Here is a 24133-nt window from a genome sequence, read left to right as displayed (position 1 = left end):
TTTGTTCTTGATCCTAAAGAAGCTGATCCCACTTTCTCTTGTCTCTTGAAGAAATGGTTTTCCTCATTCCTAGGTCAGTGTTTATGAAGCCAGGATATTATGTCAGCAATTTGTAAATAACTGGCAAGTAATTTGTATGAGAAGCTCTGGCATTTATTAAATAAGTTTTTATTTCTGAGAGAGGAAGGGAGAGGGAGAGAGAAATAGAAACATCAATGATGAGAGAGAGTCATTGATCAGCTGCCTCCTGCATGCCCCCTTCTGGGGACCGAGCCCACAATCCAAGCATGTGCACCTACAAGGAATGGAACTGTGACCTCCTGGTTCACGGGTTGACGCTCAACCACTGAGCCACAGTGGCGGGGCAACTCTGGCATTTATTGACCCAGTAACTGTGTGCATGTCAGAAATAGTCCTAGGCTCTAGGGACGTAGCACCAAGGAAAACAGAGGCTCTCTTCTCATGGATATCTGTGCTTCCAGCTTGAACCGAACCAGGAAACCTAATGCAATTCTGAGCAAGCATTGTCATAGGAGAGCTCCGGAAAACGGTCAAGCATGTGTCAAAGACCATCAGTGCCATGACTTTTTTTTTAATGTAGAGTTTTCTCTGGTTTTGGACGATCTGGATTTTGGTAGAGAAAAGAAAAAGATAAAAGCAGGTGGATCATTTGAAAACTAAAAAAAAAACATGATGGCAGGAAAAGTTTGCAGAACAGCCAGAAGACCCGTTTGGCAGAAACTAATTTTTATATGAGATGCAGTGGAAAGAAAAATTGGGCCAGGCTTAGGGCCGAGGACCTGAGGGTTTATCAGTAGATAATGGAGAATTATTTAAGGCCTTTGAGTAAGAGGATGCTGTAAAAAGAATATGAATTTGTTGATTGTGAGACAGATGTACTTAAGAAGAAATACGCTGGAAGAAAGGAAACCCAATAGGAGAATATTGCAATAATTTTGGTGACAGGTAGTGGGATGAAACTAAGCTGATGGCAAGATTCAGTATTCCACTCTTGTTCTTTACTTTCTCTTTCTTTCCTTCCTTCTTTCCTTCCATAATCTCTCTGAACGCTTCTGTTGAAAAGACACCAACTACCAACTCTATGCCAATGGTTTCCCCTCTCTAGACTTCTTCTTCTTCCTCTTCCTTCCCCTCCTCCTCTTCCTCCCTCATCCTCCTCTTCCTCCTCCTCCTCCTTCTCCTTCTTCTTCTTCTTCCTCTTCTTCTTCTTCTATATATTTTGATTTCAGAGAAGGAGAGAGAGATAGAAACATCAATGATGAGAAAGAATCGTTGACTGGCTGCCTCCTGCACGCCCCCTACTGGGGATCGAGCATGCAACTCGGGCATGTGCCCTTGGCCGGAATCGAACCCAGGACCTTTATTCCTCAGGCCAGCACTCTATCCACTCAGCCAACCCGGCCAGGGCCTGCTTCTTGTTTTAAGTGTGAATTGCAGGCCCAACACTCTACCCAGGGTAGGGACATGTGAGTTTCTCTGTCCTCCTTCTCCAGCGTCATATTGGTCCTCAGATTCTCCTTTCTGCCTTTTACATATCTCTCCAATTCACAGTTGCAACTTCTGCACATGGCTATGCATTTGTGTGATTAACTGGTTGCTACGGTATCAAAGTTATCAAGCAAAATATTTAGAATTTCAATTAAAGAACACAATTTAAAATATAGCCCTTCTGATCTCAAGTTTGATTCTTCTGGTCAAGGGCACATACCTGAGTTTCAGGTTCTATCCCCAACCCCAGTTGGAGGCAACCAATCAATGTGTCTCTCTCACATCAGGGTTTCTCTCTCTTTCTCCCTCTCCCTTCCATTCTCTCTAAAAATCAATGGAAAATTATCCTCGATTGAGGGTTAACAGAAAAAAATTTTTTTTGAATCTAGTGTATAGAAATGAGACCTGGTTCTGTTTATTAACAAAGAATAGTGATAAGGAAGTTCAACATGCCTCAAAACTTTTTTTGACTTATGTGATTCTTCAAACACTTTAGCCCCCTGCAATCTGCATGTTATTGTATTATGGTAAATAGGCATTATCATATGTTTTCAGAGAGTGTTTTCTTAACATTTCAACTTTTATTTGTAACTCTCCCATTTATTTTAATTACTGGCACAGTGTGCAACATTTATTAATCAGCAGAGCCTTTTTAAGTTAAAATACTAGATTAGCGAACCCCATTAACACAGAACACTCCAAACAATCGGTAATGGGAGAGGCAGTTAGTGTGCAAATTGTATCACCCACGCGACGCTCGGGGCACCGTTAGCATGATTACCCTCTTTGATCCAGACTTCTGCCTTTCCCAGCCAATTTCCAGCGGAAATTTGCAAAGGGCTGCCTTCATTTTTCCAGCTTAATTTTTGTCTAATGAAGTTCTGGTGCTTTAGAACACTGGGGATACAGATAATAAGCTTGTGTATCATTAAGAAGTTCTAGAATTTGTCTACAAAAGATCCCTTTATTAGCTGTACGGTGACGATTGCTCTTTTGTTGTCCCCTGTTGCCTTGAAAATAGAATGTTTGTTTTTTGTCTTAAGTAAATGACCACAGAATAGTGGAATTTCGTTATTACAGACCTCTAAGAGTAAAGACGTTTAAGATGTATAACATCGACATAATAGACAATTTGGAATACTTCCTGAGAATATTACATACGCTTTTAGTGTACGCAGACCAACACATCATAAGACTAGGACAGAGAAGGAGTGGTAGGAGGGCCAACCGACCCAGTGCATGCTGGGCGGCCTGACAGCCGGGCTGAAGAATGTAGGCTTGACCCAACAGGCAACTGGGGTTCATAATTTGTCAGTTTGAATTATCTGGCAGTGAAATAAATGGGTTGGAGGAGAATCTAGAATTATAAGTGCCTATAAAAATGGGGGGAAATGAAAGAGAGTTATCAGAAAAAAATGGTAAGTGTAATTTTTCTTATTTGGGGAAAAAAGATGAAGTATGTTAATTCTCAGTGCATTGAAGCCTATATATTTGCAATGGTCCCATTTTCCCTGAAGCTAATTGGCTGTTTTTAAATTTTGCTTTCTGAGACCTCTACCAGTTGTTCTCCAACTGCCCAGACATTCACGTAAGGACGTGTTTGTACAAACCACGGCATGCCCCCTATTGGGGATCGAGCCCATAACCCAGGCATGTTCCCTGACTGAGAATAGAACCTGTGACCTTTAGGTTCATGGGTTGATGCTAAATTTTTATTTTTTTAATCAAACGTCTCTAGAAATCCGATGAAGAATATCACCTTACTGCTTTCAGGTTTTTGCCATTCTCTTCCTACCATAAGAATGGAAAGTACATTCCATCAATGCATTTATCAAGCAAGTATGGTCCTGATGCTTATGGATACCAGCGTTTCAGAGATGAAAATCCTAACAAGTGGATCGGTGGCAAGGTGAGTTGACGCAACATTAAAAAAAAAATAGTGTCCCCTTTAACAGGCTAAAATAGACAACAAATATAAATTACAATTAATACCTTCTAAAATACAAATGACTCACCATTGGACATTAAGCTACTTCAGAAAAACAAAGATCCTTATGCAAATGTCTCTTCCTAAAAGAATATGGTACTTGTTGGCTTTCTACAACAGATGCACTTCATGCATCCTGACATATTCCAAGAATATGCCCGTATCTAACTTAAATAAGCAGTTCATGGAAATGCAGAGATTTTTGGATACTCATTAAAAAGAAAAATAGTTTATTTGGGTATTGTTGTTTTTTAGGAGTCATTGTGTACCCTTATATACTTTTAGAATGTATATATAGTTAAAGAATTAATGATGAGTAATTGTTCTTGTAGACCCTGAAAATTAAGCAAGAAATGTATAGGAATTCTTTAAATTTTAATAAATCATTAGTCTACTTAACCCTACACAAAACCACGTAGAAAAACATTAAATGCAAACAAATTTCTCTTTTCTCTCCTCCCCTCCCTTTATTTTCTCCCTTCCTTTCCTACTTCTGCCCACCTTCCTTCTGATCTCTTCAAATAACCGTATTAAATAAATTATCCCTCTCTGTAGCAGTATAACCTGCACAATACTGAAGTTGTCATTCTATTATTGATATCTAAACCTTAGAATTATTAAAAATATTTTTATTTCAATTTGATATTAAGTGATTTGGGTGAGACTTGTTGTACCCCATAAACTGCTAAAATCAGGCTTATTTTTCTTTATTTTTTTTATAATACTTTGTTTCTTGATCTCAGAAATTGGAGGCCACAATTTATTCATTTTTAGTTGATTCAAGACAGTTTCAGGGAGGTTGGAGTTGTGACATTCAGAAAGCTAAAGAAGGAAAAGGCTGGAGTGGTTTTAGGCTTCTAGACTCTCGATTCCAATAATTCCAGGCTGTTGTTGTTCCTTGTGATTAAGCCTCTATCCCAGTGGTCAGCAAACTCATTAGTCAACAGAGTGGCAAACTGCAGCTCGCAAGCCACATGCGGCTCTTTGGCCCCTTGAGTGTGGCTCTTCCACAAAATACCACGGCCTGGGCGAGTCTATTTTGAAGAAGTGGCGTTAGAAGAAGTTTAAGTTTAAAAAATTGGGCTCTCAAAAGAAATTTCAATCGTTGTACTTTTGATATTTGGCTCTGTTGACTAATGAGTTTGCCGACCACTGGTCTAGGGGAAGATGGACTATTAAAAACTTGTAAATGCACGTATGATGTAGTTGAGCGCAATAGATTACTTTCAGCCAAGAAACAGCTCAATTAAGTATTTTTGGTTCCTGTTCTTCAGCCTTTCCATCATGGTTGAAGATTGTCTACAAAGAGAACTTTCTTTCACTTCTACCTTCTTTAAGCAGAGAGATTAAAATTTTCAAATAATCTGTCACACAATTGTTTTGAAGGGTGTCAGTTGAGAAAAAAAGCAAATGTTAATCTTTCTCGAATCACATCACACAAGATAGATGAATATGTCAAATATTTTTAATATTTTTGCTTTATTTTTAATGTAGTAATATGAATAACACTATACAAAGACATCACAAAGTCAGGGAGTTGAGAGCAAATAATGCTATTTTTTACTGAAAGTATGAAAATCAATAGTGAAAAATAACATAGATATCATTTTTCTTGAAAGTATAGACATCAATTATAAAAAAATAAAGTACAAATGATATAACGTACAGTACTCATATTTCTTTGACGTACTTGTAAAATGCCTGGAGTTAAATTGCGTGTTAAATGGCCAAACTTTTTAAGTGCTGGTGTCTACTTTGTATTTATAAATTCTTCATTGTGCTCATTTCAATATTTAAAATAGAAATGAAACTTAATAAGGGGACTATACCAGTCACTATTAATTTAATCTATTTGGGTAGATTTAAAAGTGTTGGACAATTAAAAGTTCCGTATACTAAAAACATTCTTTTGATTGTCAAAACATGTACGTATGTTTGTGTTAACCAATGCAGAAATGATGGTCTAGGCCCCTCTATCTTAATTGGAATTAGCTTTTATATTCACGTTAGACAACTGACTTTAATGGGACTGTTTATCTTTTCCTTTGTTCGCAAAACTTGGGAAGAGACTGATGTTGACCTGCTTTATTATTGGTGAATGACACCAGTAGAGCAGCCTTTTTTTGCTTTGTTTTGTTATGTTCACGTGCATTTTGGTCCTAAACAAGAATCGATAAGCTCCAAAGCATAAAAACATCCAGTCCTCCAGAGAATTAATTTAGAGGGCCTAAGCATATTGCACAGAACATAAAGCTGACCTTTACCGCCCAGGGCTCCCGGAATGGAGGGGGATGTGGAACGTATCAGAGGTTTAATGTGGCACATCGCCGTCTGCAGAAACTTGGGTGGGACCGGGGCTGCTTGCCCGTTGCACCCGGTGATTGAATCCGCTGTCACCAGGACCCCGGTAGTAATGAGCATGCAGCCTAACGACCGTGATTATGATGATGGTAATTGATGCACCCGTGCGGTGTGTGGGCATCATTACGGCTGCACTGTACACGGAGCCACATGCCTCGGTGAGGGGCGATTTTACTTCTATGCCCTGATTGCGATAAAATATGCCTCTCTGTTTAAACAGGCCAGCTCCACGGAATTTTAAGAATCTTCCCGTACGTGTTGATAGATGATTATGCACTCGCTGAAAAACAGCCCCTTGCAATTGTTTGTTTTGTGTTGTTTCATTTCATTAGTGAATGTAAACAGTTAAATAATTAGGTGTAATTGAGGGAAAATATTTTGCTTATGAGGATGGCCTGCAATAATCCAATATTCAGTTGGAGGGCTTTTTTTTTTTCCTCTTCTTTTTCTCTCTCACTAATACATTGGGGACTGAAATTCTTTCATTTCCTCCCTTTTATTACCCTGGCATCAGACTTCTTGAAGTCAATAGGTTTCAGGAAAAGTATAAGTTTATATAATTTTTATTATAAACCAATAGGTCCATTAGTATTTGCATGTAATATTTATATATACTCTGTCGAGTTTATTATGCACTTTAGAACATTGCACAGAGCCAAATATTGGCATATTGTTTATAGAAAAAATATGTAACCTATAGAATGGTTAAATGTGAACTGTTGAGATGAATATGTTTATACGACCTTTGCTTTGTAATTGCTATCTTGCTTCTGATAGATTTCTTACATTGTGTAGTAATTTTCAATTATAGTTTTAAAAGTGGCTTTGAAAGAGTTTCTGATTTGAATTTTAACTTATTAATGAAAATATGTGCAATGATGGGTCCAAGATTTTCAGTAGATTAGATCAGACCATATTAGTCTGTAAGTATTAACCTAAGGGCTCAATTTGCATTTGAATCTAAAATATTACATTTGAGTAATGAGCAAACGTAATAGAATGCATTTTTATATGGCATGGTAAGCCATTTAAAAATATTTCTTTTGTAGCTGCAATAAAGTCTGAGATTGAGAGATCTATCTATCAGATTATTGTTTTTTAAATACGTTTTATTGATTTCAGAGAGAGGAAGGCAGAGGAAGAGAGAGACATGGAAACATCAATAATGAGAGGGAATCATTGATTGGTTGCCTCCTGCACGCCTCCTACTTAGGACATACAGCTCTAAAGAGAGGATGGCCAGTGTTTCCTCCTGAGACTGGTAAGATTTGCATCAGCCCGGGTAGGATGCGTCCCCAGATGTGCACCTGGCCATTGTGGCGAGGGACAGGATCTTCATTTGGCAACAAGAGGTTTTATACCTTGCCTATGAAATTTTCCTTCTGAAAGTTTTGAACCCCAATTTTGAACAGTTCCTCGGGAAGTTTGTCCCTAAAAATTCAACATATGCGAGTCTTCTCTGCATTATTGCTAATCCAAAATAACAACAGCTAAATTTTTCATTTCTGGGCTTCCTGTTTGAGAATTCATTTGAAGAAATTGTTCCATCATGAAAATTAATATTGTGGATTTAATTTATTTTAACATACTTAACTGAATATTTCCCCAATTATGCCTAAAAGGAACATATCTTCTCGTAAAGACATTCTTCACAGAGTTACTTCACTAGACATTTATAGTCATCCTAAAAAAGATGCTAGAAGCCATATTGCTACAACTTGTAACTTCTGTTATATAAGTGGCAGGTTGGTAATCATGTTATTAACTCTGCATTAATTTACAAGTTACTTTTTATGTGGCTGTTAGAAGATTATATACTATAGGGGAACATTTAGATCTGCTAGCATGTTAAAAGTGTAACAAATATGAAATATCAGATAATTAACTAACTAAAAGGTGATCACTTGATTATCCTAGGCAGCAACTGACTTTAAGGATATTGATGACATACTATCAAGGTACAAAAGTAGTCGAAATATTTCACAACGTTGGCTGTAAGGATACAAATATTGACCTTACTTTCTTATTAAATCAATTCCAAGAGCTATTTGTGAAGAGTTTGCTCACCACAGTTGGAATATTTAATAAAATCTAATTCTCCTCCTCTGTAATTCCTTGGTTGAAAAATGTGCTCCCTTGATGATGATCGAGGGCTTTGGAGAATAAATGGATTTTAAGGAGAAAATTAGATGGTCCTTATTATGCTGTCTCACTAGCGAGGCATTGTCATTTGTCTGTTGTATTACAAATGCCTTGCTTTGCCTACCTTCTTCATTTAATCGTGCAACTTGCCTGTAAGCAGCATTAGAGAGGGGGGAAATGTGGCTGTATTACTCTTTCAATTGATTCCTTTGCTTATCCCTGTGACAGCTCACACCAATTATACTCAACACAGAACTCATCTCCCGACACCCAGTACCTTCCAAATCCCCTCCATCCACACAGTGACTGACTCACTTATGCCCAATGCTAGGAGACCAGTTTCCTCCCTCTGCTTCCTTCAGAGCCCCTCTCCCAAGTGAAATTAGATGCAGCTGGCAAGTTTCGTATTTAAAAAAGGTAAATGCTGATATAAAAATCGCATTCACAACCTGGCCAGTGTGGCGCAGTGGTTGTGTCGGCCCATGAACCAGGAGGTCACTGGTTCGATTCCGGTCAGGGCACATGCCCAGCCAGGTTGCAGGCCCGATCCCCAACAGAGGGCGTGCAGGAGGCAGCCGATCAATGATCCTCTCTCATCATTCATGTTTTTCTCTCTCTTCCTCTCCCTTCCTCTCTCTAAAATCATTCTTAAAAAATTTAAAAATTGGATCCAAGTCCAAAATTAATTTTTCTTAGGGTACATAAAATATATTTTATGTGCATTTATTCAGTGTTTTATTACTTTTACTCTGTAGTCTTTCTGAGTATGTTCCTTTATGAATCAAATGATTCATCACTGGAAGACTGGGCTGGAGGCATATCTGTCCAAATTCCTTTGTAGCTCACCAACCTAGTACCTTGTGTCAGGCTGACCTTTATGATAGCAATGATGAAGAACAAATAGCATTTGCAGTATTCTTTTTCCTTCACTTTTATGCCGTGTGTACTGTTTAAGAAAATTGCTTCCTTTTTATTTGTCGACTTAATCAGTACAAGTTCATTTATATTGCTAAAGCCTACAAACCTGGAGAAAAGGTGAAAGCATTTTCTTCAAAACAGCATTTTCTAAAAGAACTAAGTGGAATCTGAAACTATTTTTGTTTGGAGCCAAAACTTTGCTGACTTTCTCTCTATGATTTTTGAGACAGCACATATTGTTCTTCTAATTGAATGCAGAAATCATCTGTCATTTTCATGTTGACATTTAATATGCATAAATAATGTCCAAAGGGTGGAAGCAATCTAATCTGCAAGTATGAATATACTTTCTGGTTCTAACAGCATAATTAAGGTAGTACAGGATGTGATATATAAAATGTATACTCAGTTTTGAAAGTAAGTTTCCATATATATAGCTATTATGACCTAAATTTCAATGTACAGTAAAAATTCTAAAAGTATTCCAGGAAAAAAAAGATGAGGGGATATATTAGGTATATTTTTAGCTAACATATGTACTTATTTCTCTTCACTCTAAAACATCACTGATAAAATTTTTCATGCTTTGACTTTCAAACTCTCATCTTACTGATCTGTAATAGACATAGATGCTGATAAAAAAAAAGGGGGGGATATGAAGTTGGATGATTTTCTCGATTGGGAGATGTTCAAATATTAAATGTTCAGTATTTGGTATTCTATGAAGAAAATCTCCCAAGAAAGTAGCCCATGTATTTTTTAAAATATATTTTTATTGATTTCAGAGGAAGGGAGAGGGAGAGAGAGAGATAGAAACATCAGTGATGAGATACAATCATTGATTGGCTGCCTCCTGCATGCCCACACTGGGGATCAAGCCCGCAACCCGGGCATGTGCCCTGACTAGGAATCGAATCCTGACCTCCTGGTTCATAGGTCATGCTCAGACACTGAGCCATGTCAGCCGGGCTAGCCCATGTATTAATATAGTTACCACTTAGTAGTATTAAAATAATCATTGGTAAATTTAAAGATTGATTTTTGATGACACACTTTTAAGACAGCTTCTTTCTGCTACAGGTACAATAGAGCATAAAATACTGCCTCTGTAAAGTCTATTACTCAAAGCAAAGAAAGAGTTCTTTTCAGGTTTTCCCTCTTTCCTATATGTACTTTTTAATTTTTGGTAAATAAATAATCATTTTTATTGTTATTATATATCATGACCTCAGAGGATGACAGTGTAACTTGTTTTTATTTATAAACATTATAGTCAAAAAGTTAGTTGCCTTCAGATCACAGTAACTGACGTACGTCTGTCTACTGCATACACTCAAGATCTGTCTGTCTTTGCCCATTGAGCTCATTAGTCCTTTCTGCTCAGCTGTGAACACACCCACATGGAGGAAAGGCATCATCGAATGGGGTAGGAAGGAGAAATAAATATTGAAATTTGCATATCAAAGTGATGCTCTACCCTGTGGTTATTTTCTCTGTGGAAGTATAAGTGAGAAAGAGTGACGTAAGACAAAGGATCCGTTACAAGGACATGTTCCATGGCTGTGAGCGTGGACGTCTGCGCCCAAGACCTGGCCAGCTGCACAGACTCACCAGGTCACTAATGTAAGTCAGGTATCTGCTTTTCTCCAACTTAGCCACGTGGTTTGACTTCCCTTTGCCAACCTCAGATCTTGCATTTATGTTATGTGGGAAGTTTGACTTAAAATGCAAGAGTGGCAATGTGGGTTTTTAGTTTAAATGAAGAGTCTGCTCTTTTTCTTCAGAAATGATGTTAAGACTTCAAATTAATAATCTGATATCTTCTCTGACATCTGAGTCTTGGGAAAATCTAATTGAAACTATAGACCTTCTCTCAAGAAAAAAAAAGTGCAAATATACAAATGCAAAACAGCATTTGCATGCCATCAATTGTATTGGAAACTAATTGTTTAGTTTAAAAGTGAAGAAAAATGTAACAGTTTTTCTAAAGTTTTTGTTTATAGTTATTACCCTCAAGTGTCTGCTTTATAAAGATGTGGGAGTGAATCCAAATTTTGCAAGTATGGAAATTACATAAAAATAAATTCCAATGACAACACTACCATGGTTGCACTTGAGTAAGAAGTTGAAATGTTGGGATAGGCCTTTCCTACGGCAGTACCCCTACCTTTGACATGAATTTGGTTTCAACCTTTCGTTCTAATGGCGAAAATCTTAAAAATAACAATCTACTAAGGTATGTAGTGTCCAATGGAATCAGAACCCCAATGATTTGCTTTGTCAGATAGCAAAGGTTGGAGTAAGGGTGTATAAAAGTTTTCTATAAATCTCTAGATTGAACTCCTGTCATTTTATTTTATTTTATTTGTCCTTAAACCATTGAAGTTCTGAGTTTTGGGGTCTGCATCATTGATACAGTGTGTGACAGCGGAGAGTTCTAGACCCGTGTATCACGTTAGGGACCCTGAAGCGGAAGTGAGCTTCAGCAGAGACTGGGAATGTCCCTGGGTGTACAGAGATTCCCGCCTGTGCAGACATAAACAGATAGTCATTTTCCACCTCAGCCTGCAAGAGCACTTCCTCCAGAATTAGAGAGTCGGTTTAATGATCTCCCTCTAATCTCACTTTCCAGAGTAGGAGCTTGTTCGGAAGGATGTGTGACTTCTTGGCATCACGCATAATATGGCTAGAGTGCACTAAATCATAACGATAAAATTCCCCAGGTAATCCAGTCTGTGAGTGAACTCCTTGTGTGGTCCCAGCCATGGTTTCACATTTCTCCCGAGTGTTTTGAAACTTCTACTAAAAGTTGACTCCTTACCTTCAGGATCTTTTATTTCATATTCTGCTCTCATTTCGTCCCAACCATTCTCTGAAAAGGCTCCGGCTCTGAGGCTGACTACGTAAAGGAGTATGCACGCCTCCAGTCAGGATTTTGTTGCAGCATCTTTGAGGGTCATTTGTGCTAATTTAAAAAGAAACAACCAAGATGATATGCAAAACTCTTTTCATCCAACAGTCAAACCAGAAGTGTTTCCAAAAACTGTAGATACTCTATCTCAGTGGTCGGCAAACTCATTAGTCAACAGAGCGGCAAACCGCAGCTTGAGAGCCGCAGTTTGCCAACCACTGCTCTATCTAGTCATGAGATTATGAGATGTTTCCTTCCAATTGAAGTTGTGCTCAACAAAAGAACCTCTAAACATGCCCACACCTTGACAGTAAATTGGACTTACTGGGTTACAATATTTTATTCCCATCCAATTAATTTCACCTGTTTCTCGTTTCTGTTTCTAACATGACTACTCAAAAATGTAAATTATATAAGACACTTCCACATTGTATTTCCATTGGCCAATCCATCTCTAAGTGACATATTTGTCCAGTTGTTTGAGGTGAAAATGACTTGATTGTAATGGAATCTGTGGAAAATCCCCACCCCTGGAAACTCAGACAAGCATTGTCCTCTGATGTTATGTTTTTTTCACTTTAACACTTTTTCTCTGCTATGAAGTGGGTTTGAAAACAATACCAGTTTCTTCAGCTATGGCTCCTCCCTCCACGTATCACTAAATTATTGCTTCCAGTTTTCAGGTCAGTTCAAGGAACAAGATTCTTTAAAAAAACATAGTTTGGGCTTAGCAATAATTATCTTAATGCAAATAATTAAATAATGATACAGCCAAGGAGATTAAGAATTAAGAGAGTTTGGCAAAAATTTTAATGACACTGCATATAGCTATACACTATTGATTTTGGATAAACTCACCCTATAAATCAAAACTAAATCAGTTTTGTTTTAAGGAAACTAAAAAAGAGTTCCTTTCCTTCCATCCCTCTTCATTAGATTTCATGAATTTATATTGTGGAAAATCAAAGTATATCCCCTCCATCCAGGCTTGAGATGACATTGCTCTATTCATAAATATAGGTGACATGAATGTAGCTTCATAGATTGTTGAACACATGTGGTCTTGGAAGATTTGTAAACGTATTTGAAAGATGTCTCGATCATAGAAACATACGGAACCACTCTTGCTGATCTGCACAGTTAAGGAAGGAAGAAGTTAAAACTTGAGGCAAAGTGCACCGACCCAACTTCTCAGTGTTTTGGAGGCTGTTTGAAAATCCTGATATCAATGAACGAGGGGCCCAGTGCACGAATTCGTGCACCTTGAAAGGAACTGTGGGCAGCGAGGCTGCAGTAGACACAGGGGCGGGTCTTAGCCCATCCTCTGCACCCCTGCCTGGCCCCAGTCTTCTGTCTGCCAGCAGCCCCACTCCTGCTGCCGCCACTCCCACACAAAGCAATTGGGGTCAGCGCCAGCAGCGGGTGCGAGCAGGGCCGATGCCGTCAGAGGGTGCAAGCTGTGGCTGCTGCCCCGATCACCCCTCAGAAGCAGGGGGAGGTGGAGAAGTCCTCAGAGGCAATGAGGGCCGGCAGCAGGTGCTAGCGCAGATTGGGACCGTGGCGCACAGGAGTAAAGAATTTTCAGTAAGCACCAGAGGCTTGCTCCGATGACAGCAACTGGCGCCCACCTTGGTCTGGCGCCCCCACTCACATGCTCCACCATCCCGCCTTGGCCGATGCCCGCCATGTTCCGTGCACGCCCCCTGGTGGCCAGCACATGTCATAGCGACTGGTTGTTCCACCATGTGGTCTATTTGCATATTAGCCTTTTATTATATAGGTTAGGTATGAATCTTGGACCCTGCAAACAGGAAGAAAAACCCATCAGAAATGCCCCCGATATTAAAAGCGACTCTGTGCTCCAACGTGAGGCCACTTGATGGAGTGGCGTGGTGTCACCCACGTCCTCTCTCTAATGCTAAAAGTAATGCACATGGACAGAGTGACAATCACCGCCCAGCCTCCCATCAGCAATAATTAATCTTTTTGTTAACAGAGGCCAGAAAAAGCCTCTCACCAGCCCCTTCGGAAGTCTGAGAGGCCGTGTTTTTGATGTTTGCATTCCGAGGAAAATTGTCCCCACCAGTTCTGACAAATTGCAACAACAGGCTAATTATGGCAGCTAATGAAGTGTGCGGAATGGTCACAGCTCTTCGTGAAACTGGTCCTTCAGCTTGGATTAGAGTCTCATCAATCACTTTTTTAAACTGATTCAGAATTGCTTCTGCCTGGTGCTTGGCGTTTTTAATGCTGTTTCTGTAATTGGTTTTTGCCCTAAAGCTTAGACTGTTGTTGTTGTTGTTGTTGTTGTTGTTGTTGTTGTTGTTGTTTTTGTGTGTGTGTTTTTTTAAACATCTCGGGTCTGGGCTTGCACGGGCTAGTTTATAAGAAAACACTTTTTATTAGGGATATCAGCAGATCAAGTGGTAGAAAGCGAATAAAAGGACCCCCAAAATGAAAGTGGATACACTGTTTCAGTCCTGCTCCAGGTAGCAATAAAGCATAGTCATGTCAAACAGCATGTCTCTCAAATGTAGGTGTAGGGCCACGTGCCATCACAGCTGGTGGTTAGTGACTGAAATTCCAGCTAGAGTTTCTATGAAATAAATACGTAGGCGGTAGTTTACTGTTAGGGGAGCAGAGCTGCCTGGTTATCGTTCAGCATCGTTTTGTAAGATGTCTTACATCTTGGATTAAGCCAAACATCTGGAAGCGCTGAGACCAAAGTTCTGTGTCATCCTCCGAACTAACCTGGATGTTGATGCTATCATTTCCTCTCATTTTACAGACTAGAAAATAAAGCTAGTCATCACTGAAGTCTAGATTTTTAATAATTATCTCAACTAGCTCTTTAAACCTACTTTGTCCTCCTGTATGCGAGTTTCTAAGATTTCATAAATTCTTTCCAGATGTTTCGAAGACTTGCTGGGAATTGTGTCACTATAGAATATTGGTGCTGGAAGTCGTTAAAAATAATTTAGCTCTGGCCCAGCTGGCATGGCTCAGTGGTTGAGTATCGATCTATGAACCAGGAGGTCACAGTTCAATTCCCAGTAAGGGAGAATGCCCAGGTTGGGGGCTCAATCCCTAGCAGGGGGTGTGCAGAAGGCAGCCAATCAATGATTCTCTCTCATCATTGGTGTTTCTATCTCTCTCTCCCTCTCCATTCCTCTCCAAAATCAAATAAAAATGTATTAAAAATAATTTAGCTCTTAAAAAAAAGAATATAATTATAATGTTGTATATGCTTAAGTATCTAAGCATAGATATATCACTATGTTCTAATAGGGCAAGGAATTATTGGGCACTTAATTGGTCTGCCCTCCTAGGAATCCTAAGTTTCCAGTATGTAGTCTTTAAAATTGTTGAAGTGTTTACCATGTGTGTTATCATCCCCTGAAACCCTTTTTCGTGATTTACCTCTTTACCCCTGTATTTGGTAAACCATAGTTGGTTACCAAGTTTTTAAAAATGCAATTTAAACACTCTAACGGTTTCTGCCCAAATATAATACTAATGATACTAATGATTTTAGAATTCTAACCAAATTTCAGTATGTAGTTTAATAAGAAAGCTATCTAAAGCCTTCAATTTCCCCATCTCCAAAACAGAGATACTGTTATGAAGATGTGATGGAATAACCTTTGTAAGATTTTGTAAGCTATGGATTCATAGAGATGGAGTTTTGCAGCGGCAGCTCACCCTTGGACACAAGTAAACCGAGTTCAGGTGCAAAAGCAATATGTCGTCTGTACTGCACGTGTTTTACTTCCTCGCCATTGGATCCTTCAGGTTGGGTTTGGACTTGACTTAGGGTGATCAATTACATCTTTTTATATTGCAGGACAAGATTCATTATCAGATCCTTTGGAGACTAAGTTAGCACGAAAGATGTTTGCAACAGCAAAAGTAATCCTATATGATAAAAGGCTAATATGCAAATCAATAGCTCGCTATGACGTGCGCTGACCACCAGGGGGCAGCGCGGAATGAAGGAAGGCCCCAGCCGGCAGCCAGGGGAAGGAAGGCCCTGATAGGCCCTGATCGCTGGCCAGGCCTAGGGACCCTACCCATGTACGAATTCCATGCACCGGGACTGTAGTAATACATAATGTTAATAATTTAGCTGTTTACCAACATAGAGAACTGTGGATCTGCGTCTTCTGTCTCCTCGGTAAAGTCTTCTTCCAGGCTTCAGTTAGAGGGCAGCGCAATTCACTCGCCTCATTGCCTGGCTCTCCAACACGAACCCTGGGCAGAAGAGCTGAACACGTGTAGTCCTAACCCAGTGGTACCTCCTCAACTCTTGTTTGCGTGGCCCAGAGGCCCCCGCATGCAGCGAGCCCCTGCAGGACCTATAGGAAGCCTTGCCTCCAGTGTGGTTTCTGTAGCTCAACCATTTGGTGTCTTCCACCTATTATCCTGAAGGCTCCTGGGGAGGTAAAATTCCTCTCAAAGAATTAATGACTCCAAAATAAATCCAGCTCTAATGTTTCTGATTAAGTGAAAAGTAAGGAGGTTGTAGTAACTGTGTATGGTGTGGAGTGGGGGTGAGAGGGTGTGAGGCGCTACTAGACTTATCGGGGATCACCTTGTAAGTTACATAAATGTCTAACCACTCTGTTGTGCCCCTGAAACTAATATGATACTGAATGTCATCTTTAACTGAAAATTTTTAAATGAATTTAAGGAAGTAAGGAGGAATTTCAGAGCAGTTTACTTAGACTAGACTAAGAATGTTCTGCCATTTGAAAACTTCAGAAGATGCGCTGGGGTGACTGAGCCCAGGCCCTCTTGTGATGACTTCTTCTGCTCCGCCCATGAGGACATAGATGGTGGTAGCTTGTTGTTTGCAGTTTGCCTCCCACATCCTAAGCCAGTCCCATGGGCCATTGATGGCAGAGACAAAAAGGAGTTTTCACCAGGGCTCTAAATGTGAGATTCTTGGAAGAGAAAATTCTTCCAAGGCTAATTAACTAGCCCCCGTGATGGATAAGAGCTTAATAGCACATTGTGTGAGGTTAATATCCCCTAAATCACATTAACAGTTTTGAAAATTTGGATAGGCCCTAACTGGAGAGTTGGAGAGCAGACGACACTAATTGAAATACCTTGGCCATTAACTTCTAAGCTCCTGGAAACTAATGGGTTTCTAGAAATATCATTGATGATGAACACCTATGTCATAATCTATGTTAGCTAAACATATGTCAACATAAGAGATACATAAAGTATTACGCATTAACGTCCTAAAGTACATTGCTAAATAATGTTTCCATAAAAGAATCTACATTTATAATTATTTCAGTCTAGCACATTAATATATTCATGATAAAGTCAAGTTTTAATACGGCTTTTCAATACTTCTTTTTCTTTTCTTAAGTAAAGTGAAGATATGTTGTCAAAATTTCATTCAGTAGTATTGAATAAAATCAAGACCACTCTGGTTGTTATTTGTTAAAAAGAAACTATGAATTACCTCTGTAAGATTTTGATTTGTTTAAAACACTTTTAATTTATCAAGTTTAATTCAGAGATGTTTTCTACTCATCATTTATATTAACCTTCAAATTGCTAATGGCTATAAGGCATGTGAATACACTACTAAATTATTTTAGCCTGTTGCATCAGCACCAAATCTGAACTACTTAGAACTTGATACTTTTATAATTTTTATATTCTTTCTTATATTGAATTTATGTTATCTTCTATATATATAAAAGCCTAAGCGACCATTCGACCATTTGACCATGACTGTTCGACTGTTCGACTGGTAGTTATGACACGCACTGACCACCAGGGGGCAGATGATCAATGCACAGGCATGGAAACATGGAACAGACTGATGAATCTCAGAGGGAAGCAGGGAGGAGGGAAGGTGGGAAGAGATTAACCAAAGATCTTATATGCATACTACAGGCCCGGTGCAGGGATTCATGCACCAGTGGGGTCCCTCAGCCTGGCCTGTGGGTATTGGGCCGAAACTGGCAGTCCAACATCCCCTGAGGGGTCCCAAGATTGCTAGAGGGCGCAGGCCAGGCCGAGGGACCCCACCAGTGCACAAATCCGTGCACTGGGCCTCTAGTATTTCTTATAAAAAGCATTTCTTCAATAAAATAGAAGATGAAATAATATTACAAGAGTGGTTAACCTACTTAACCAGCCAAAGTTTCTCAAGTATTTTTAAGTATTAATTGAATTTAGTTCATTTACTATGGACATCAAATATTAATGGTTTAGTTTTAAAGTACAATTTAAAAAGAGATATCAACTCATTAGTAACCATTATTATCTATTGACCATGATGAGACATACTTATTTTTTACTTTGTTTCTTATAAATTCTTATGTGTAACAAAGGAGGTATAATTAAAAATACATACATAGTTGAATTGAACTTTATTCAAGAGTTATTTCTCCTCTACTGTGTGACCATGCCAAACACAGTATTTCAGAAGGTCATAATCATTTAAATTGTTATATTTTTCTGTCTTCTTAATCTTGCAAAAATTTTATATTGTCCAAAAATAATAATGAAAGAATGTATTAAAAATTGAGATGAAATTCTTATCTATCAAATGTCAGTATCCTCGAATTTAACAGCCTTTCATTTATAGAGTTTAAATAAATTAGGACTTAGATTTAAATGTTCTGCAATAAATTTTGCTCTTAATGGCAACAGCAAATAAACATTCCTTAGTGTTTTGAATACCAAAGTGATTTACCTGCACATGTTTTGGAGTTTAGACACAGTAAAGTTCAGGGGCATCCATGTATGAAATAGCTTGAGAGGAAATTCCCATAGCTTTTTTCATTTGATTTAGTTTGGGAAAAGGACATGAGTTCAGAAAAATAGATCATCGTCTTTAGTAATTTGGGTTCAGATATAGATGTTAAATATTGTACATAGACTAGTGAATGTGTATATAATTTTCTCAAAGCTTATAAAAGGAGTTGGCATTATAAAATACATTAGTTTCTGTTGACTATCTCATTTGCATTTTTATATGTTTTATTATGTAGACTTGCTTATGGGAAGCGTTGTTAAAGATGTCAAATGTAAAAAAATGAAAGCAAAATGTTTTAAAAAATGAGCAATTATATGTTTAGGTATTTTATAAAAACTATAAAAAATAGGGCATCAATTACTGAGAGGGGTGCAGTTAAAGTGTCCTAGCAGAAAGAAAATTTAAATCTAAGAGTAATAGTACACATTTTGGTGCACTAATTATTTCTTTTTTACTCTATTTTTACCAAGTAAAACATGTGCCTAGTTAAAGTAAGTATGTTCAGAGATTTGTGATGCTGGGTGGCATATTCCTGCACACCCTCCCCTCCCCCGCAACTTTCAGGGAAGGTCCTCCGTCCCAGAGGCCACTTGCATCTCTGACCTTCCAGCTCAATCCCAGTGCTGAGCATCCTGGGCTTAGGGAGGAAGAACAGGATGGAATTTCATTGGTCTGTTCTCCCTTCCTTTTCTTCTTATTTCTTATTTATTTTTATTTTTATTTTTTTAGAGAGAGTGGAAGAGAGAGGGAAAGACAGAGAGAAACATTGATGTGAAAGAAACACATCGATTGGTTGCCTCTTGTACAAGCCCGACCAAGGCCCTGGCCGGGGAGGAGCCCGCCACCGAGGTACGTGCCCTTGACCCGAATCGAACCTGGGCCCCTTTGGTCTGCAGGCCGACGCCCAATCCACTGAGCCACACTGGCTAGGGCATGTTCTCCCTTCCTTTTTAAGTCTAGGATGCTACCCCTCCTCATCTGGCAGGACATAGATAATGATTTGGGGTCACTGCTGTTTCCTGGTATTCCTGCAGATGCCGTTTTGTAGATGTTTATTATCCTCCAAGTTCGGGGCGGGAGGGTGCATTTCTGAGGATAAGGCAGGAAATTAATTGCTCGGCCAGCTTAAAACTAGAAGCTTTCCCAACGAGTGATTTTAAAATATGGATCTATACATCTTTCACAAAAGAGGGTTTTGAAATAACAGTGATGTTTCTAAACACAGAACACCCAGAACATTTTATTCACTCTCGAGTAGATGTGAATGTGGGAGGGGGTGGATGTAACACAGAAGGCCAGGACCCTGCCCCCAGGAGGCTGACCATCCCGTGAGGGGGCTCACACCGGGAGGGAGTCACTGATGCCCAGCAGACGCTGGACCAGGGCTGGGAGGAGCATGATTGTGCACCGATGCTCGGTGCAGGGAGCTGGCATTTCCATCCGAAGACGAAGGCTTTCCGGGAGGAGGTAGCCTCTTTATGTGTAACAATGTTTGGGGAGTATTTGCACCTCGTAAGAGCTTAATAACTTTTTTAAAAGATTTTTTAAATTGATTTTTTAGAAAGAGAGGAAGGGAGAGGGAGATGGAGAGAAACATCCATGTGAGAGTGAAATGTCGACTGATCGGTTGCCTCCCACACCCACTCTGACCCAAGGAATCAAACCAGCAACCTCTCAGGTGAATGGGATGGTGCCCAACCAACTGAGCCACCTGGCCAGGGCAAGAGCTTGCTGATGTTTTGCTGAATGTAATTCATGCCGCTCAGCCTTGGTGGTTGGACATTTTTTCCTTCCCCTTCTGCTCATGGTAAATGTTCTTTTGTTCAATGCAATGTATCAGCAGTCGTCTCACTTATTCTTGTCTCCGTTTCCCTGAGAGGAATTAACAAAAAACCTTTCGGTGGCGACAAGGCAGCAGTCAATGACAGTCACTGATATATCCCGTGAATAAAAAAGAAAATCCTCCCCGTGAGAATTTCATCCTGTTAATGAGGCATGTATATTACTAGGAATTACAAATATCGGGTAATAACACTTCAAGTTCACACGTTTCCAGATGTTATTTTGGGGCCACTGGAGTAGCAATTTTTTTTTTTTTTCAAAAACGTCAGCAGTAATTAGAAGTCTTTCATAATTTCTTTCAGAAACAGCGTTTGATTTTAATTCTTTCACTTTAAAAAAAAACTTGTAGGCAAACACTGTCAGAACTATTGACATTTTTATAGCTTGACAAAAATTAAGCATAATTAAAATGAAATATTTGTTGCATAAATTAAGCTGCAATTAATATGTTTTCTGCCTCTGCTTGAAGGATAAGATTAAAACGGTGTTGTTAGCAGACTCCCCGCCGCGAGACTAATTTCTTGATTTTTATACCAAACATTATCATACATGTTTTCACAGTGAAAGAATAAACCAACAAGTAGAAAACAATATTTGATGAAAATGATAGGCTACAGAAGGAGTCACGCTGACTTTTATGAAGGCAAGGCAATATGACTGTTTATTTTAACGTTCAATGACTAGTTGATTCCCAGGGTAAGATTTGCACTTTCAAAGGCATTAAAATAAGTAGAAAATTGCCCTTCGTTTTAGTTAGCTATTCCTTTAAAAAAAAAAATGTTCTTATTGACTTTAGAGAGAGATGAAGGAAGAGGGAGAGAGAGAGAAACATTGATGAGAGAGAAACACCGATTGGCTGCCTTCTGCACTCCCCCTACTAGGGATCAAACTCGAAACCCAGGCATGTGCCCTCACCAGGGATCGAACCAGGGACCTCCTGGTGCATGAAACAATGCTCAGCCAACTGAGCCACACTGGCCAGGCCACCTATGCCTTTTAAATGACCCGGGGTATTGTTTCCAGGTGTTTGCTTCTTCAAGAGGTAATTAGAAAGGGAACAAGACATGGTATGCCAAGGCTCTCAGCTAACCAAGAAGTTATCATAAATCCCATGCCCCAAATCTCAGATGTGGACAGTGTCAGGAAAAGAGGAGGGAAGATGTAGTCTCTCAGTGCTTCTCTGGGAGGGGGATCACTTTCTCACGTGATCCCCCAACCTTGACAAAAGTTAGTCATTGTCTTAGAAAGAAAACTCCCCCAGCTGCCACTTACCCAGGCAATGCATTAGTTCTAACGTGAATTTTTTTCTAGCTAATTACTTTTTTGTTGTTGCTAATCTTCACCCGAGGTTTTTTTTAAGAGAGAGTGGAAATGAGGGAGGAGGGAGAGAGAGAGAGAGAAAGAGAGAGACAGACAGACATGGATTGGTTGCCTCCCGCACACACCCTGACCTGGGCCAGGGATTGACTCTGCAACCCAGGTACATGACCTTGACCAGGAATCGAACCAGCGACCCTTCAGTGAGCAGGCCGATGCTCTAACCACTAAGAAACACTGGCCGGGATGGACATCTCCATCCTCTAGATGACGAAACAGAGGGAGTTAGGAAGTGCTTCCCGTAGGAAGCTTCTGTTTTCTGGAACAGTATCATTTCTCCCTTGTTTGGTGGAATTCACTAGAAAGAATCAAAGCCTGTGTGGGAAGGTTATTAATTATTGATTTGATTTTTTTAAAAGATATGGGCCTATTCAGATTATGTGTTTCTCCTTGTGTGAGTTTTGGTGGGCCGTCTTTTACGTGGCTGGTCCAGTTCACCTTCGTGATCAGATGTGTGGTCCACTGTTCCTTCTTTGCTTAGCCTTTTAGTTAAAGTGCTTGGCACCAGCAGCGACCACCCATCTCTCTTAGTCACTGTGGCTAATTTGTGACTTCTCTCTTTTTTCTCACTTAGCCTGGCGAGGTGTTTATCGATTTTATGGATCTTTTCAAAGAACCAGCTTTGGGTTTTGTTGATTTTCGCTCGTCTCTGTTTCAATTTCATGATTTTTGCTCTGATGGGGTTATGGCTTTCTTTTTCTGCTCACTGTTCCCTAGTTTCCTGAAGTGGAAGCTTAATTTATTGACTTCAGGTCTTCCTTCTTTTCTACTAGATGCATTCGATGCTTTTAAAGCATGCACAGTTTGAATGTATTTTTATCCAGAGTAAATGTAAAAAATGAAAGTTGAAATGTACATTTATTTAATCATGTTTTTATTGAATTTATTGGGGTGACATTGGTTAATAAAATGATGCGGGTTTCAGGTATATAATTCTATAACACATCATCTGTATATTGTATTGTGTTCACCACCCGCATCAAGTCTCCTTCCATCACCATTTATTCCCCCTTTACCTTCTTTTACCTCCCCACCACCTTTCCTCTGGCAGTTATCAGACTGTTGTCCGTATCCATAAAATGTACATTTTTAAAATGAGTTATTTTACATATTAAAATAAACACTAAATATAATTAATAAATATTAAAAAAGGTTAAACTAAGATCATTTAAATAAAACTAATTATTTCATTTCTTTTTTTGAAAGTTAGTCATTGTTATATATATGTAAAACCAATAATAATAATAATAATAATAATAATAATAATACAAAGTCAGTAAGAGCTCTGTGGTAATCTTTGCTCTTTTTTATTCTAGGATTTCCAAACTGTATTACCATCGTTCGATCTCTTCTCCAAGTACGGAAAGTCATATTCAAAAGCTGGACAGATTTTATAAAGGTATGCATTTTTTGCCAAGTATTTTAAGTAACTTAACCATCAAGCATTTAAAAAGCCATGCTACAATAATATTAATGCATAGCAAAACCAGACACGTTTTGATTCTAGTGTAATGGGTTTTTAACATTAAAAAATACTGGTTTCGTTTTTCAAATCTCCAAAATGGACTAAAAACACGTTAAGAAATAGGACTTACAAAAATCACAAGTACATTTACTTTATGTTAATTGATACAGTAAATAATAGCTTTACACTATCCAGTGATAAAACACTGGTGGTGTTCCAAAACTAAAACAGTTTCTCAATACTGTATTGATACAGTTGGTTTCATAGACTATATTCAGTATGTGTGCTACTTGAGCTACGAGGTGTCTTTATGGAATTCCAAGTAAATAGTGTCTGGGGTCTCTGGTTATCCCTGTTTACAGTACAGAGAAGAACAAAGACCTACGTAAAATTCAAGATCACAGAAGTAGCTCTCAATTGTACTGCATTCACTGGCTAAGGTGTTTAAAAACAGAGGCGTGAGTACAATCAAAGCGAGACTTACAGGAAGTAATCTGGCATTTTCATCCAAATTAAAGGAGGTATTGGATGAAGACAGCACAGATCACCACAGTTGAAGGAGAAGAGGGAAGGGGCAGGAATGAGAAATCATGCGAGTTGGAATTCCCCAGGGGCCCTCCCACCCCCAGGGCCAGGGAAGAGCTCTGGTCCGCTGGGGAAGGCAGAGTAGATGGAGCAACTTGTTCCCTTACAGTCAGCATCGGTGTCGCCTGTCCCCACTTAGAGCTCGGGACGCTTCAATGTGGAAGTCAGTGTGTTCAACACAAATACCACTACCTACCTTTTAATGACTTCAAAGGAAAAACACGAAGGGGAATAAGACATAGTCAGCTA

The 24133-nt window shown here is 39.1% G+C and overlaps 1 protein-coding gene across 4 annotated transcripts in view; it reads left to right on the top strand.

Annotated features, from left to right (window-relative positions):
- The window catches only part of SPATA17 (spermatogenesis associated 17), a 189829-nt gene that overhangs the window by 38646 nt on the left and 127050 nt on the right, over window positions 1–24133 (top strand). For all 4 annotated transcript variants that reach the window (XR_013959644.1, XR_013959645.1, XM_080651392.1 and 1 more), the window contains exons 9-10: window positions 3283–3418; window positions 23151–23233. Coding sequence is in view for 2 of the 4 variants with exons in the window: in XM_080651392.1 (XP_080507518.1) it covers window positions 3283–3418; window positions 23151–23231 (217 nt within the window). In the remaining 2 variants the exon portion in view is untranslated. The remainder of the gene's footprint in view (window positions 1–3282; window positions 3419–23150; window positions 23234–24133) is intronic.

Source organism: Plecotus auritus (genome assembly GCF_963455305.1).
Source record: "Plecotus auritus genome assembly, chromosome: 14".
Classification (NCBI taxonomy): Eukaryota; Metazoa; Chordata; class Mammalia; order Chiroptera; family Vespertilionidae; genus Plecotus; species Plecotus auritus.
The sequence above is the reverse complement of the archived record's forward strand: the minus strand, read 5'-3'. Positions and strand labels throughout refer to the sequence as shown.